The sequence below is a fragment of the Thamnophis sirtalis genome, unplaced genomic scaffold (genome assembly GCF_051295495.1).
Source record: "Thamnophis sirtalis isolate CommonGarterSnake01/CBP01778 unplaced genomic scaffold, rThaSir2_p1.2 scaffold_6, whole genome shotgun sequence".
Taxonomy (NCBI): Eukaryota; Metazoa; Chordata; class Lepidosauria; order Squamata; family Natricidae; genus Thamnophis; species Thamnophis sirtalis.
The window spans coordinates 39,454,876-39,469,149 of NW_028261386.1; the positions used below are offsets into that span (position 1 = coordinate 39,454,876).

Genomic DNA, 14,274 nt, shown 5'->3' on the forward strand with positions numbered 1-14,274 from the left:
CAAAGGAGAGCGGATGGTCTGGCCTGGCAGAATCAGGCCAGCTGCTCAGCAAGGACACCTCTGCGGTCAGCAGCGGGTCAGAAGAAAGGAGGAGGAAACATTACTCCCTGGGTAATGGATAACTCCACCACTGGGCTCCTCGATGTATCTTTCAGTATGTGTGTGAGTGTGTGTCGGTGTCCGAATAAGGCTGCTACTTCCGTGCTAAACCTACGCAGAGTCATCTTCTACATATTAATTTGGAAGGAAGCGCTTGTGAATTCAATGAGATTTATTCCCCAGGAGAGCACATTTCACTGGGTTCATTCAACTAAGCATCGCTGGGGGAGCGGGACTGATTATATTTCTCTTGAAGACAAGGTCACCCAAGAACTGATTCTGAACGAGGAGCATTTGAGGGCGGTAGAGCAGCCTCCTTCAAGAGTACCGAGCAAAGCTGAAGGAGAGGAAGAGGCAGCGGGGGAGGGAGACAAATTGGAGTAAAACCGGTCCGGGGTGCGGTGAAAGGTGCATTGTCAAGCCTTTTGTCCATACTATTCAACTATCTGTAGAAACTATCACTATTTCTACAAACAAGCCATTGCTAAGCCCCAGGGATGATTTCAAAAGTTGCCGGGTAGAGAATGGGGTGAGCTTCCCCCCCCCCCCGCCGCCAAATAAATCTCCTTCCGCCCCCAAAAAGGCGACGGGACGCTAAGAGAGACAACCCAACCATACACACACACACAACACACACACACCAGGCAGAGCCGTCGCTTCATCAGAGCCAGCCTATGTTAAGGCTGAGGCTGAGGCAACCCCAGCCCCGGGGGTTTCGAAAAGAGAGGTTGGGTTCGACGGAAGCTGACCGCGTGTGAATCTGTCGGAAAGCGCGCCGAGCCAGCTCGGGGGATGAGTTTATGGTTCGTGACATTGTGCGAACCCAGCACTTTCAGCTGAGCAAGGGAACTGGGCAATAGGGCTCGGCAGAAAGGGCGAGCGTCCTGACCCTTACAAGGGCAGGCAGACAGGCAGGCGGGCGGGCGCTTCCATTTTTTTTATTTTTTACGGAAGGGCAGCCGGTCACTGGGGAATCCCAAGCGGCCGGCTTGACTGCCTTACCAGATTTCTGCGGTGCGGCTCCGGCTCCTTTAGCCCCCTTGTGCCGAGGGCTGGACGTCCGCGCCCTCATCTGCGCCACCATGGCGAGCTGCATCTCCCACTGGCAATCCGTCCTGTACCTCTCGATCGCCTCTTCCATTTTCAGGTGAAAATGCGAGCCTTTCGCAGCCATCTTTGCGTGGGTGGGTGTCTCATGTACAACAGGGAAGTCCCGGGCAGGCAGGCAAGCAAGCAGCAGCGCGCCTCGGGAAGCGCCGGGTTCCCCACCCCTCCCTTCCCTTCCCCTCCCCTAGCTAGCATAAGCAAGCTTTCAATTTCTTTTGGACACGCTGGGAAGGGAAGCCCGGGTTTCTTCAACCTCTTGGTGCAAAAAACCCTTTGAGATCAGTTACGAGGGGACCATTCACTAGTTGGACCCGGCATTCCGACAGAAAATAATTGGCAATCTTTGGAAAACGCGCTGGATTGAAGCAAAAAAAGTGGAGCTGCAGTAGAAGTGACTTCAACGACCTATGTCAGAAGCACGCCGCCTGTTTACTGCTAGTCCTGATCGGCAGACCTGTACTACAAGTCCGGATCAGTAGTTAAAGGAAGTCTTTTCCTCTATTTACTTTTCAGATGAGTACTAGGCACTTTGAGTACTAGGCATGGTCTGGAAGTTAAGGGTTAGAGGGGGGGGGGGAGTACGGTTGCCAGGGAAGGATAGTAGAAGGGCTTCCTTTGCTATTTCCTCTGTGTCCTTGGATCTTGGGTCGTCCCAAAAAGATTTTCTACACCTCCAACTTCCTTTTTTTCCCCTTTTGACTGCTTGATCTGTTGGAGATCAACCCTGGGGACTTTGTCCTAAGACTCTGAGGTTCAAAATGACACAGTAATGTTTTTTTAAAAAATGTTTTTAATTCCACTATTATTTTTTATGAATAATTCATGGCAGCAAACATACTTAATTCATTTTCCGCCTCTCATTTTCCCCACAACAACAACCCTGTGAGGTGGGTTGGACTGTGAGAGAATGATCAGCCAGGCTGACTTTCATGCCTAAAGTGGAAGTAGAACTCACATTTTCTTGGTTTCCAGCCTGGTGCCTTAACCACTACACTACACGAGCTCTAGTGTTTATTAACTTAGGTTTAGCATGTCATATACCTTAGCCAATAGGTATGTGTGGCAGGATTTACATTTATGGGAAAGTAAAATTCACAAATACAGTTTGTTTCTTTTGAAGGAGAAATGGGGCTTCATTTGCTTAAAGGAATTGTGGAATATGAAACATTCCCTTGGGAAGGCATATTCCATTTGATTTAATGGCTATCTTTTACATTCAGTCGTATGTAACCCATTTTAAGAACATTTTTACATGTAAAATTGGTTTTAATTTAGTGCATGGTTTTTTTAAAATAATACAAATTATCAGTTTGTGCTATTGATAATTTCTGAGATCCTAGCACCAATCAAAATGAAACGTAACTTTTCCCCCCTCTTCTGAAGCATTAAATAAAATAATCATTTGACATTTTTAAGGCATGGGCAAAGAATAAACTGTTGATTAGATTTCATTGGGAAGGGGCTGCAATGAATCTTTTGACTCTTGTTGACTACAAGAATGAAATTTACCTGGAAACAATGTGGAAGTTGTTTTCCTTTGGCTTATCTTTTTAATTTCCCAAATCGAGCCTATAGATTTGGGATTTTCTTGTGACCAAGTACTAACTGAGAGTCAAATTAGTGTATTGCAGTGGATGAAGAACCAGGCTAGAACTGGGAGGTTATGAGTTCTAGTCCCACCTTAAACACAAAGTCAACTGGGTGACTTTGGGCCAGTCACTTTCTCTCTCAGCCTTAGGGAATAGCAGGCCATTTCTGAAATATTGCTAAGAAAACTAAATAGATTTATCTAGGCTTTTGCCATGAGTCAACATTGACTCAAAGGCACAAGATAAATAAATAAATACTAACCAGTTATTACTCTACTTAGCCTTTTATTTGAAAATTCAGCCAAGGTCAGTTAAGCACTGTTAGTCATAAATCAGCTGTTTCTTTATTATTACCATACAATCATCCTATAATGTCCTACCATTTAAAATAAACCTGTTCATTACCCAGAACAGTAATTCTAAAAGTGTGATCTACAAAGCATCAGCTGTCAATAGAAGTCCCCATTCATGAGCCCCACATGCACAGTAATCCAGCGGCAAGAACTGCTTGCCCCCTAAGCCCTGTGCATGCTGGCAGCACATGTGTGTTGTCTCAATCTTCCCTCCGGGTGCTGACAATCACCTGTGCCAAATAGAACTGAGATCTTGCACAAGCAACCACTTTCTAGTGATTCTCTGCAACCTGTTTGTTTACTCATTTATTGATGTACATACAGGTCTAACAGGTCACTTGAAAGAGGTGCCAATCTACTGCTTAAAAAGATTGTGGTGTAACTATTATTGCTAAAGTAGTTCCATGATCTCCAGAGGTTGTAACCAGAAACCAAGTTTCTGACAAATGATTGAACTCCCTGCCCTAACCACCTGCCCCCTACCACCCTTGCTCCAGCCTTCAGTGGAGGACCTGGTCCTGACAGCAAGAAAATATATCAATTATAGCATCTTAAGTTGACCCACAGAAGGGATGCCTAAGACGCTGAGCTTGTCGATCAGAAAGGTTGGCAGTTTGACAATTCAAATCCCTAGCGCCACGTAACAGAGTGAGCTCCCGTTATTTGTCCCAGCTTCTGCCATCCTAGCAGTTTGAAAGCGTGTAAAAATGCAAGTACAAAAAATATGAAGCACCTTTGGTGGGAAGGTAACAGTGTTCCATGCGCCTTCGGCATTTAGTCATGCCGGCCACATGACCATGGAGACGTCTTTAGACAATGCTGGCTCTTTGGCTTTGAAACCTAGATGAGCACCGCCCCTTAGAGTCGGGAAGAACTGGCACATATGTGCAAGGGGACCCTTTACCTTTAAGTTACCCACAATAAATATTTAGGATACTACTGCTCATTAGCTACATTACCAAGCTTGTGCAAATAAAAGAATATTAGCCTGGTATACTTTTGTACTGCCTCACAAACTGAAGGAAAACACATTGTCTGGATGTCCCCTAGGGGAAAGATACAGTTTGAATAGGTCTTTTTTTTTGGTGGGGGGGGGGGGTGTTGTTCTGAACACACAATAGTTGAAATTGTCTGCCTGGATTTAAGTATAATAATAGTTTTCTCGCTCTTAATTGCAAAGTTTAGACAAATCAATGTCTAATCTACTGCGTTCTGGCCACAAAATATCTTCCCATTGAATCAGCCCCTCCCATTGATGTTTATGGACATCCAGCAGCTCTGTTTTGCTAGTTTGTACTTGTTCCTCCCAATCCAGACCCAGCTGCAAATTCAAGATAGCTACAGCTCTCTAGCTGATATGTCACCCTGCACCAATATATTACTTCATATATTGGATTTTCATATAGATATTAAATAATGTGGGAGAGGTCTACCCCCTATGGCATCCCTCACTGGAGCAGCTGAGGCTTGATGGCTCATCCCCTATCCCTGGAATTATGGGCTCAGAAGAGCAGAATCATCACAAAATGATACCTCTCACTTCCAAACCATGCAGGCAATCCAAAAGGATGCCATGATTAATGGTAATCAAGATGTCAAGTAAGACTCAGGGGGTCCATTTCCTCCATTTACTGTGCCATAATCACATAGGAACACTAAATAATGCATCTTTTCTAGGATCCTCTGTGGTTGAAATACTGGCACCTTGGCAGCTCAAAAGGGGAAGGTTGAAGACAAAGCAAATTTGACAAATGCAACCAATTGAGAGAAGGCTTCTTCACAGACAGGTTGCATTTGTACCTCTTTCAAGATGGCTGATAATAGGCCTCTTTCTCATCAAAGATTCATTTGTGCCAGAGGTGTCAAACTCAGTTTCATTGAGGGCCACTCATTGAGGTGTTTGACCTCTGGGTGCCAGGTGGTCATGGCTGTGCAGGAGTGGTTGTGACCGGGACAGCCTCCTGCAGCCCTCTGCCAGTCCTCTGCTCCATTTTCACTGGCAGGAGGCTGTCCCAGCCCAAAACAGAGCCTGGGAGGACCGTTCACATCCCTCCCGAGCTCCATTTTCACTGGCAGAAGCACTGCAGGCCGATCCTTCGCTGTTTTCAGGGTGGCCCAACGAGCCAGATCTAAGTACCCCTTCAGTTTGACGTTATGCCCTATTGGTATGCTTGTCACAGAAGCCAGGAGGAGCATGGGTCCAATCCACAAATGACAAGGTTCATGGACTCTTCATTTCGTCAGATTCCACAAATGCAAACAAAGCAAGGAGACATGCAAAGTATCTCCTAGCTCACCTCACTTTTGATTTTGGCCAACTGTTTTCCAAACCAAAGCAGACAGAAGAAACTTTATCCTCCAGGAAAGCCATAAAGCAATCTGGATAGCCAATAGTCTTTTGTCCCACTTGTCCTTGCATATGTAGGAGATATATATTTGAACAAAAATATAGGACAGGAATTCACAGGTGCAATAAACGGGGGGGAGGGGACTTTGCCATTCTTATTGTCACAGAATAGGCTCAAATATGATTTCATTAAAATATGAATGTGATTTGGAACTCTGTATAAATGATTGTAATGTAATAACTTAAGAAATATGGATTAATGAAGCATTGGCATAGCAAAAACTATTTATTTGCTACAATGGAATACGATTCCATATTTGTAATCCTGGATTGACAACGTGTTTGCTATTTTATTTCAGACGGGCACCGTTTTGATAAAATGAAATATTAATATTCCATGGGGTCAAGTTTTATATAAAAACTGAACTGGTATAACAATATGCTTCTTTATTCTTTTCATTTGTTAATATTTGTGTTCCTTTCTTCTATTGGCTTTCCAACTTTATATGTTGCAGCCCTAAATGAATGCAGTAATATTTTGAAAATGAGCAGGAATACAACATGCCTGCTGCAAAAATCAGAACCACCATCAGAGCACAGCAAAAAAGCCGAGAAAACAAAACTATTTGCCTTCTGGGGTTTTTTGCTGCACTGTTGCTGCGGTCCTCGTATCATCTCTCTTTGTCTACCTGGGATAAATTTCACAACAAACCAGATCTTGCACCCAGCTCATAAATATTATTCTATTAATTCAGCGTTTCCAATCTGGGGGCTTCAGTCGCGTTGCCTCTCAGTAAAGAACCAGGCTGAGAAAGAAAGAAAAAAGCCCCATTGCAAGAAATTGAAACAATCTTAATTTTTATTTATTTATTTGCAAGAAATCGAAACAATCTTAATTTTTATTTATTTATTTCGTCAAGCACGTATTAGATCACATATATAAGTATAAACATGATTTTGAATACATGAAATGAATACGAATGAAAGGAAACATTAGGACAGGGACGGTTAGGCAAGTTGCTGCGCTTATGCACCAATGTGCATATTCACAAGAACAGCAACAAGCGCGGAAACACAACGACAGTTCGCCGAAGGAGTTGTCATTAGCGTAGCCCTAGCAACTGGCTAGGAAATTCTTCCGTATGACGACTACAAAAAAAAAACCTGCCCGACGTATCAGCGCAGGTGGGCGGGGACCAGAGGCTCCTCCTCCGAACCTAAGAGGAATGAAGCCACGTCATAAAATGAGTGGGGGCGTGGCCTCTGCGGACATACCTGATTTCTTACGCGCACACCCCTTCGGTAGGGGAGTGTGGCTTTGTTTTTTTTCTCATCCCACGTAAAATATCAAAGAAAGTAGCCAATCGCCGAGGAGAAGGCGTGGCACTCTTGACGTATTGAAGGTCAGAGGTGACATGAGTGGTGGGGAATGGTGGCCGAGAAGGGTCAGTTCTATAAGTGTTGCTGCTCTTCCCGGCCGGACAGTGTCATCTTAAGGGCGGAATTGCTGGGAAAGAGGTGTGGGGACCCAGGTGTTTCGGGACGAGCGTCTGTAGCCGGGATCTCCCGGTGGCCAGAAGACGGGGCTTGCCTTGTGCCTGCGGGAGACTGTACCGCCTGCTTTCCCGTCCGGTCCTAATCTCACAGTTGCTTGCAAGCCAAGCAGTTGGAGCCGTTAGTCATCTCCTGGTAGTGGGGAGATCCTTCGAAGTGCTAATCCTGCAGTCCTCATAGTTGGCTGAAGTTAATTTTGGAACAGGTACACACAACTTCGTGGCTGCAAATTGCGATCGCAGTTAAATAGCATTTGAAGTAGAGTTTATTTTCAAATGAAAAAGTGGGCAGAATATTCTTTTCTACTGGTGGACAAAAAGTTTTAAACAATTTTTCAAGCACTCCAGGAATACTTGCAGTTATCAAGTATAATCTTTATTGTCATTGTACTTAAATACAACAAAATTGGTTTTTTTTTACAGTCTGTTGCTCATTCTAATACCCTCCGTTGCGTTGCTTGATTTTATGTGATGTTACATTAACTCGGGAAATTTGCAAGTTGCATTGAGATGATTTGCCTAGAAAGCTGAGACATAAATGCTTAAGATTGCGAAGTTTAAAATGAGGCAGGTCTCTTGCTTAAGATGTTCTTTTTCTTGTCTTGAATTCCTAGATTGACAGGATAGGAGGATAATAATTGTAATAACTGCTTAAGAGTTCGCACTGTTACCATAGTTTAAAAAACAGCTTTCCATAAGTGCCTCTTAATTTTGGCACTATCATTTATTTTGTTATGTTATTGTATTGTATCAAATGGTATCTGAATTCTGACATTTATTTGGAGGAACGTAAGTTCAAACAGTTTTGAAGCCAATATGGATACTTTTTCATAATACATAGTTCTGTCTGCTTGCAATATTGATATCATATTTGCCATTCAGCTGTTTTGAAGGCTCTAAGGAAAAAGTTTTACAAATGCAATATTGTGTTATGTCTGGTAAAACTGGATACTTTTTCATAATATTATAGTAAGGGTCTAATTGTTTTCAATGTTGGTAACATATTTAGATATCAGTTGTTTGAGAGGCTCAGGGAATAAGTTTTGCAACTATAGTATGGTGTTATGTCCAGTAAAACTCTTACGTGAGTTTACTCTTACATAAACCTATTGCAAAATTTGTCTCATATAGTTGCAAGATAAAGTCAATGAATTAGCTGTTTCGGAAAATTGTTGTGATTCCAAACTTGAAGGTTTATTGACATGACTTCAAAAATTACAATTCAAAGTTCAGTACATAGCGATATTTTTTGATAGGTAGTGATGGCTGGTGCATATTGAATAGGTGGGGTTGAGTAGGAAAAAAAAGTTGTGCTTGGCTTCGTCTTAAGAGTTATGAAATATTTACATCAGCCAAATGTACACGTAATGTTAAAAAGCCATATGTGCCAGAGTAATTTGTTGTAGCTATTCATCTATCTTTAGTTGATTTGTTTAAAGGTATTATTGTGCCTATTTAAAAAATCTCTGACCACATTAAATTGTAATATATATGAATAAAAATCACAATAATTTGAAATACATAATATTTCAACCTATTAATTTTATTCACATATAGCAAAGGGAAAATGAAAGATAAAGTTTTGAGATGCATTTTTGGTGCTTATGGTGAGGATGTATAGTATTCTTTTCTTGTAGAAGCAGTGGAATTTATGCTTGAGATATTTAGTCTTAAAAGCAGTGCTTGCAAATAAGCAGCAGACTTAATTTTATGCTTAAAAGTATTACATTATAAATTGTATTTTTTTTAATAGAATATGGCGGCTATGGTACGTCCAAGGATTTATAGCATAGATATTCTCTGCTGTATTATCCTTGCTACCTCCATTATCTCTTTAGCAGAGGATCACATGGATGGAAGCCATCAGCCCAACATGCGTCTTGATAAGAACATGGTACAAGACAAAGAGTATGTACTCAATAAATTGACATTTTATATAATTCAGTTTTATCTCTTTATTCTTCCCTTATAGATAGAGTTGTGAACTGCAGATCAAGTACAGGCAATACATAATCTATGAATTAATCTGGGAATTTAAGGTTACAACTATAGCAATAGCAATAGCAATAGCAGTAGACTTATATACCGCTTCATAGGGCTTTCAGCCCTCTCTAAGCGGTTTACAGAGAGTCAGCATATTGCCCCCAACAATCCGGGTCCTCATTTTACCCACCTCGGAAGGATGGAAGGCTGAGTCAACCCTGAGCCGGTGAGATTTGAACCGCTGAACTGCTGATCTAGCAGTAGCCTGCAGTGCTGCATTTAACCACTGTGCCACCTTGGCTCTTGCAACTAATATACTTGCAAAGTTAACAACTAGAATTTAGGTGGACACCTTTTTAAATGACAACTTCTTTAATGACAGAATTACAGAACTCAAGGCCTCGGCCATTAACAGAACAATTTAGTTTAGGCCTTTAGTTTTCTCCTTAAATTAAAGAACAATTTAACCAAATTTCAAAATGAATGGAAAAAGGCACTTAATTTTTTCCCATTCATTTTGAAATCTGTTTAAATTGTACTTTAATTTAGGGAGAAAACTAAAGGCCTTTTTGCTAAGAGCAACTGCAGTATCTGTTAGTACAGTTATAATCATGAAAAGTATTCTTAAAGAGTCAGCAGATGTACATTTAACTTGGGCTATTCTTTTATCACTTTTCCATCTGGTCCATCTGGACCAGAGTTCCATCTGGTCCAATTATTACTTCAAGGAATATGCACTTTGATTTTAAGAGCTGGATCTGGAATAAAACTCAATACAGTCCTCACCTCAGTTTATCCTCAGCCTGAATGCTCACTAGATGTGCAGACCAACTCCCAGAGTTCTAGTATGGTTAATGCTGGAAATTTTGGGACTTGAAGTCTACTTGTTTAGAATGCTAAGACATTAGAAAGACCCTGATCTTAACAAAGTTGTCACTTCAGAGTGCAACAGGTATGAAAAAGGGAAATATCAGGCTAGGAAAAAGACTGAAAATAAAAATGTCAGCATTGTAATGATCTTGCCCAAATCTATGGTATGTCTATATATGGAATGCTGTGTACAATTTTGGTATTTGCATTTGAGAAAGGGCACAATAACTATAGAGAAAGAGAAGCAAAATGATCAGAAAGCCCTGAAGATTTTTTTTCTAGATTTTTGAGGACTCCTTAGGAAAAAAAGACTATTGAGAGAATTATAGTGTATAAAATAAAATGAATGACAGAGAATATGGAGGGGGAGCATTTTCTAGTGAAGGGATTACTCAATGATGCTGATAGAAAAGATGTTTAAAACAAAGAAAGGGAAACTACTGTAATGCGCTCTACATGGGGCAGCCCTTGAAGAGCATTCGGAGACTTCAGCTTATCCAGAATGCAGCCGCGCGAGCGATTGTGGGTGCACCTCAGTACACTCACATTACACCTATCCTCCGCGAGCTGCACTGGCTGCCTGTTGGACTCCGGACGCGCTTCAAGGTGCTAGTTGTTACTTTTAAAGCCCTACATGGTATCGGACCTGGGTACTTGAGAGACCGCCTCCTGCCAATTACCTCCCTATGACCAATTAGATCCCACAGATTAGGCCTCCTCCGAATACCATCAGCTAGCCAATGTTGACTGTCGACCCCTCGGGGGAGGGCCTTCTCTGTGGCTGCTCCGGCCCTCTGGAACGATCTCCCCATGGAGATTCGGACCCTCACCTCCCTCCAGACCTTCCGCAAAGCCGTCAAGACCTGGCTGTTCCGGCAGGCCTGGGGCTGATGAGTTCCCAGCCCCACTTGAATTGTTGTGATTGTTGTGTACCTTTTAATCTGTTTTTTTGTATCTTGTTTCTGTCTTGTTTGTTTTTTGTATCTCCCCCTTCCCCACTTGTTTGTTAGCCGCCCTGAGTCCCTCGGGAATAGGGCGGCATACAAGTATAATAAACATACAACATACAAATCTTTCACATACTACATAATTAACCAATTGAATTCACGACACAACACATTGATAGCCTCTAGCTTCATTAGCTTGAAAAATGGATTGGATATATTCATAGAAGACATTTATGTCAAAATCTATTAATTCTTCAAAACCAACATTATCTCCAAGTATGCCTTGAGATATTAGTTGCAAAGGAATAAATCTATTCAATCTATTTTCTGCTTGAGAACACTCCTGAGAGTGGATTAAGATGGGTGTTGGCCTAATCTCGTAGGGCAGTTCTTATGTTCTTAGAATAAATACTGCACTTTATACACAATGAGGTATGACTCAATGTGTTGCATAATTGAGGCAATTGTGTCTTATTAAATAATGTTGAAACTGGATGAGCACAATATGTTGAATTATCTGTATGTGTATCTGTATGGAAGTTTTGTCAGCTGCACTGTATTTATCTTATAGCCACATTATGGAACATTTAGATGGTGTCGTTGAGAAACCAGAATCTGATATGTCACCACAAGAACTGCAGCTTCATTATTTCAAAATGCATGATTACGATGGTAACAACTTGCTTGATGGTCTTGAACTTGCCACTGCAATATCACATGTACACAAACAGGTACATATTAGTTTGTCTGAACAGGGAATTTGATGGGCCTTTCCACAGTCCTTGGAAAAATGATATATGTAATATTTGTGTATTATATATATATATAACTATATATATATATATAACTATATATATATATATATATAACTATATATAACTATATATATATATATATATATATATATATATATATATATATATATATATATATATATATATATAGTTATATATATATATATATAGTTATATATATATATATATAGTTATATATATATATATATAGTTATATATATAGTTATATATATAGTTATATATATAGTTATATATATAGTTAGTTATATATATATATAGTTATATATATAGTTAGTTATATATATATATATAGTTATATATATAGTTATATATATATATATATATATAGTTATATATATATATATATATATATATATATATATATATATATATATATAGTTATATATATATATATATATATAGTTATATATATATAGTTATATATAGTTAGTTATATATAGATATATATATATAGTTATATATAGATATAGTTATATATAGTTATATATATAGTTATATATATAGTTATATATATATATATATGCTAGAGACTTTTAGATGGTTCTAGCAGAATTATCAGTTTTGTAAATTGGAAAACTTTGAAATAGCTTTAAGGAGCAAATCAGCAAAAAAAAAAAAAAACAGCATTATTTTGAGAAAATTAAACTTAAATACAGGTAATCCTCGCCTTATGACCACAAATATGACCAAACTTTCTGTTGCTAAGCAAGGCAGTTTTTTAAGTGAGAGCTGCTCCACTTTATGATCTTTTTTGCCACAGTTGTTAAGCAACTCACTGCGGTTGTTAAGTGAATCTGGTGGTCCTTAAGCGAATCTGTCTCCCCATTGATTTCAGAAACTGGCTTGGAACGTTACAAATGGTGATCACATGACACTGGGATGGTGCAGCTGTGATAACATTTGGCAATTGTCTGCATTTTGATCAAGTGTCCATGGGAATGCTGCACCAGTCATGTGAAAACTGGTCGTAAGTCACTTGGTTCAATGTCATTGTAACTTCAAATAGTCACTAAATGAATGGTTATACTTTGAGGACTACCTGTAGAGAACTGTACCTTCTGAGTTTTGATTTATTTGCCAGATCCATTCAAATCTTTCACTCTCTAGCAATATAATTATCAAGAAGCAAGTACTAAAGAGAGGCTCCAAGTCAACTCCTTGATAGAACTCATCTGTTGTTTTTCCTTTCTAGGGTGATGGGGAACACGTTCAGACAATAAAAGAAGATGAACTAATTAACTTGATAGATGGTGTTTTGCACGATGATGATAAGAATAATGATGGTTACATCGACTATGCTGAATTTGCTAGGTCAATGGAATAAGAACTACCTTCAGTTTTCATGTGCCCAATTCAATGTGATTCTTATTATAAATTAGTAGGTGTGTTCTGCCTTTGAGCTGCGAAGTTAATAGTAGGCTGGTACATGTCACCATTGGAATTGCTATTCTTGTATGTGTTACATATTGGGAAGTAAAAATAATGGAATGTAATGGAAACTGTTGTCTGCTGTGATAATGGATAACAAACCCACGTTGAGCAATATAATGCATTGCCCTATCAGCAGTTTATTTGGCAGTCATCAGCCATTTGCCTTATAAGGCAAAACCTATACTTTAATCAATATTTATATGTGTGTGTTTTTCACTCTCCTTACAGAATTAAGTAGATATGAAACCAGAAAAAGTTACCATTCTTTTGAGTGTAGAAGATAATAAAAAAGTGAAGTGCTAAGTGAAATATTCATTAAAATCATTGTGAACATAAATGTGTGTCTCAGTGGTTTTCCCTTGTATCAGTATTTCTCTGCATTTTAATCTGCCCATTTGGGTTTATTTGTTAATGGTGTTTCTGGAAATGTAGATTAAATGCCAGTGTTCACCTGTATCCTTTACCAAAACCTGTTCCAATACTAGCTAACTAAATTTTTGTAACCGTGGAAAAAACAAGCTGCCTTGTTAAGATTTCTACCAATGTACCTTAACACCAATTCTTAGTGTTAAGTATGAATGATTATTTTGTCTTAAAATTAACTCTTTGAGGAGAGTGGTTAAATATTTGAATGGTTTACTTATTTAAAAAGATTCTGGAGCTTTCAGCAATCTTTGGTCCTATACCATTCAGTAATATCCTGTAGATTTAAAATAATGTAACTGTCTATATGTCTGCCTCATTTTATAAATTTAATTGGTTAAATAATATGTTGTATTTCACAAGCTGAAAACTCATAGGGCATTCTCTAAATTATATAGAGATCTATTTTCTGTAAAGAAATATTCTTATATTCTGTAATAATTGCATTTTGTTAATTATGTAATAAAATCTATCATATGATTGCAACATCTATATTACATGATGGCACAGACGTTTGTTTTTTATTTATGCTAAAAAATCTACACAAATTATAATATGATACTTCGGGTTTAGAAAAATACAGGCATGCAATATATTTTATCTTGGTTTAATGAGTTTTGCAATTCCAACAAACTAAGCTGGGTTTGTACTGCAGTTCTAATTTATTGCTTAGCATGTTTGAACCCTTCCAGGTTTTTTTCATTCAATGAATTGTGGTAAATGAAGCAATAACATAGCCCAATGCAGAGGTGTCTAC

At 39.2% G+C, this 14,274-nt stretch overlaps 2 protein-coding genes across 4 annotated transcripts in view; one reads left to right on the top strand and one right to left on the bottom strand.

The window, feature by feature from the left end:
* TTC7A (tetratricopeptide repeat domain 7A) overlaps nt 1-1,440 on the bottom strand; it is a 156,986-nt gene extending 155,546 nt beyond the window's left edge. Inside the window, exon 1 of the mRNA XM_087717674.1 lies at nt 1,102-1,440. Coding sequence (XP_087573800.1) covers nt 1,102-1,273 — 172 coding nt within the window. The 5' untranslated portion in view covers nt 1,274-1,440. The remainder of the gene's footprint in view (nt 1-1,101) is intronic.
* MCFD2 (multiple coagulation factor deficiency 2, ER cargo receptor complex subunit) lies at nt 1,135-14,014 on the top strand. Of its 3 annotated transcripts, none has more exons than XM_087717677.1 (4): nt 1,135-1,246; nt 8,802-8,956; nt 11,420-11,579; nt 12,856-14,014. In XM_087717677.1, exons 2-4 carry the CDS (start codon nt 8,805-8,807, stop codon nt 12,985-12,987), a joined length of 444 nt encoding a protein of 147 aa, XP_087573803.1. In that variant the 5' UTR covers nt 1,135-1,246; nt 8,802-8,804; the 3' UTR covers nt 12,988-14,014. The 3 variants fall into 3 exon arrangements, with proteins under 3 accessions (XP_087573803.1, XP_087573804.1, XP_087573801.1); XM_087717678.1 differs by lacking the exon at nt 1,135-1,246 and adding an exon at nt 6,876-6,898; XM_087717675.1 differs by lacking the exon at nt 1,135-1,246 and adding an exon at nt 6,947-7,254.
* Nucleotides 14,015-14,274: the final 260 nt, after the last annotated feature.

Bases quoted from the DNA above. Each gene is read 5' to 3' on its own strand.
- MCFD2 (XM_087717677.1), top strand. From the start codon at position 8,805: ATGGCGGCTATGGTACGTCCAAGGATTTATAGCATAGATATTCTCTGC. The intron at 8,957-11,419 runs GTATGTACTCAA...TTTATCTTATAG, and splicing joins AACATGGTACAAGACAAAGA to CCACATTATGGAACATTTAG. The intron at 11,580-12,855 runs GTACATATTAGT...TTTCCTTTCTAG, and splicing joins TATCACATGTACACAAACAG to GGTGATGGGGAACACGTTCA.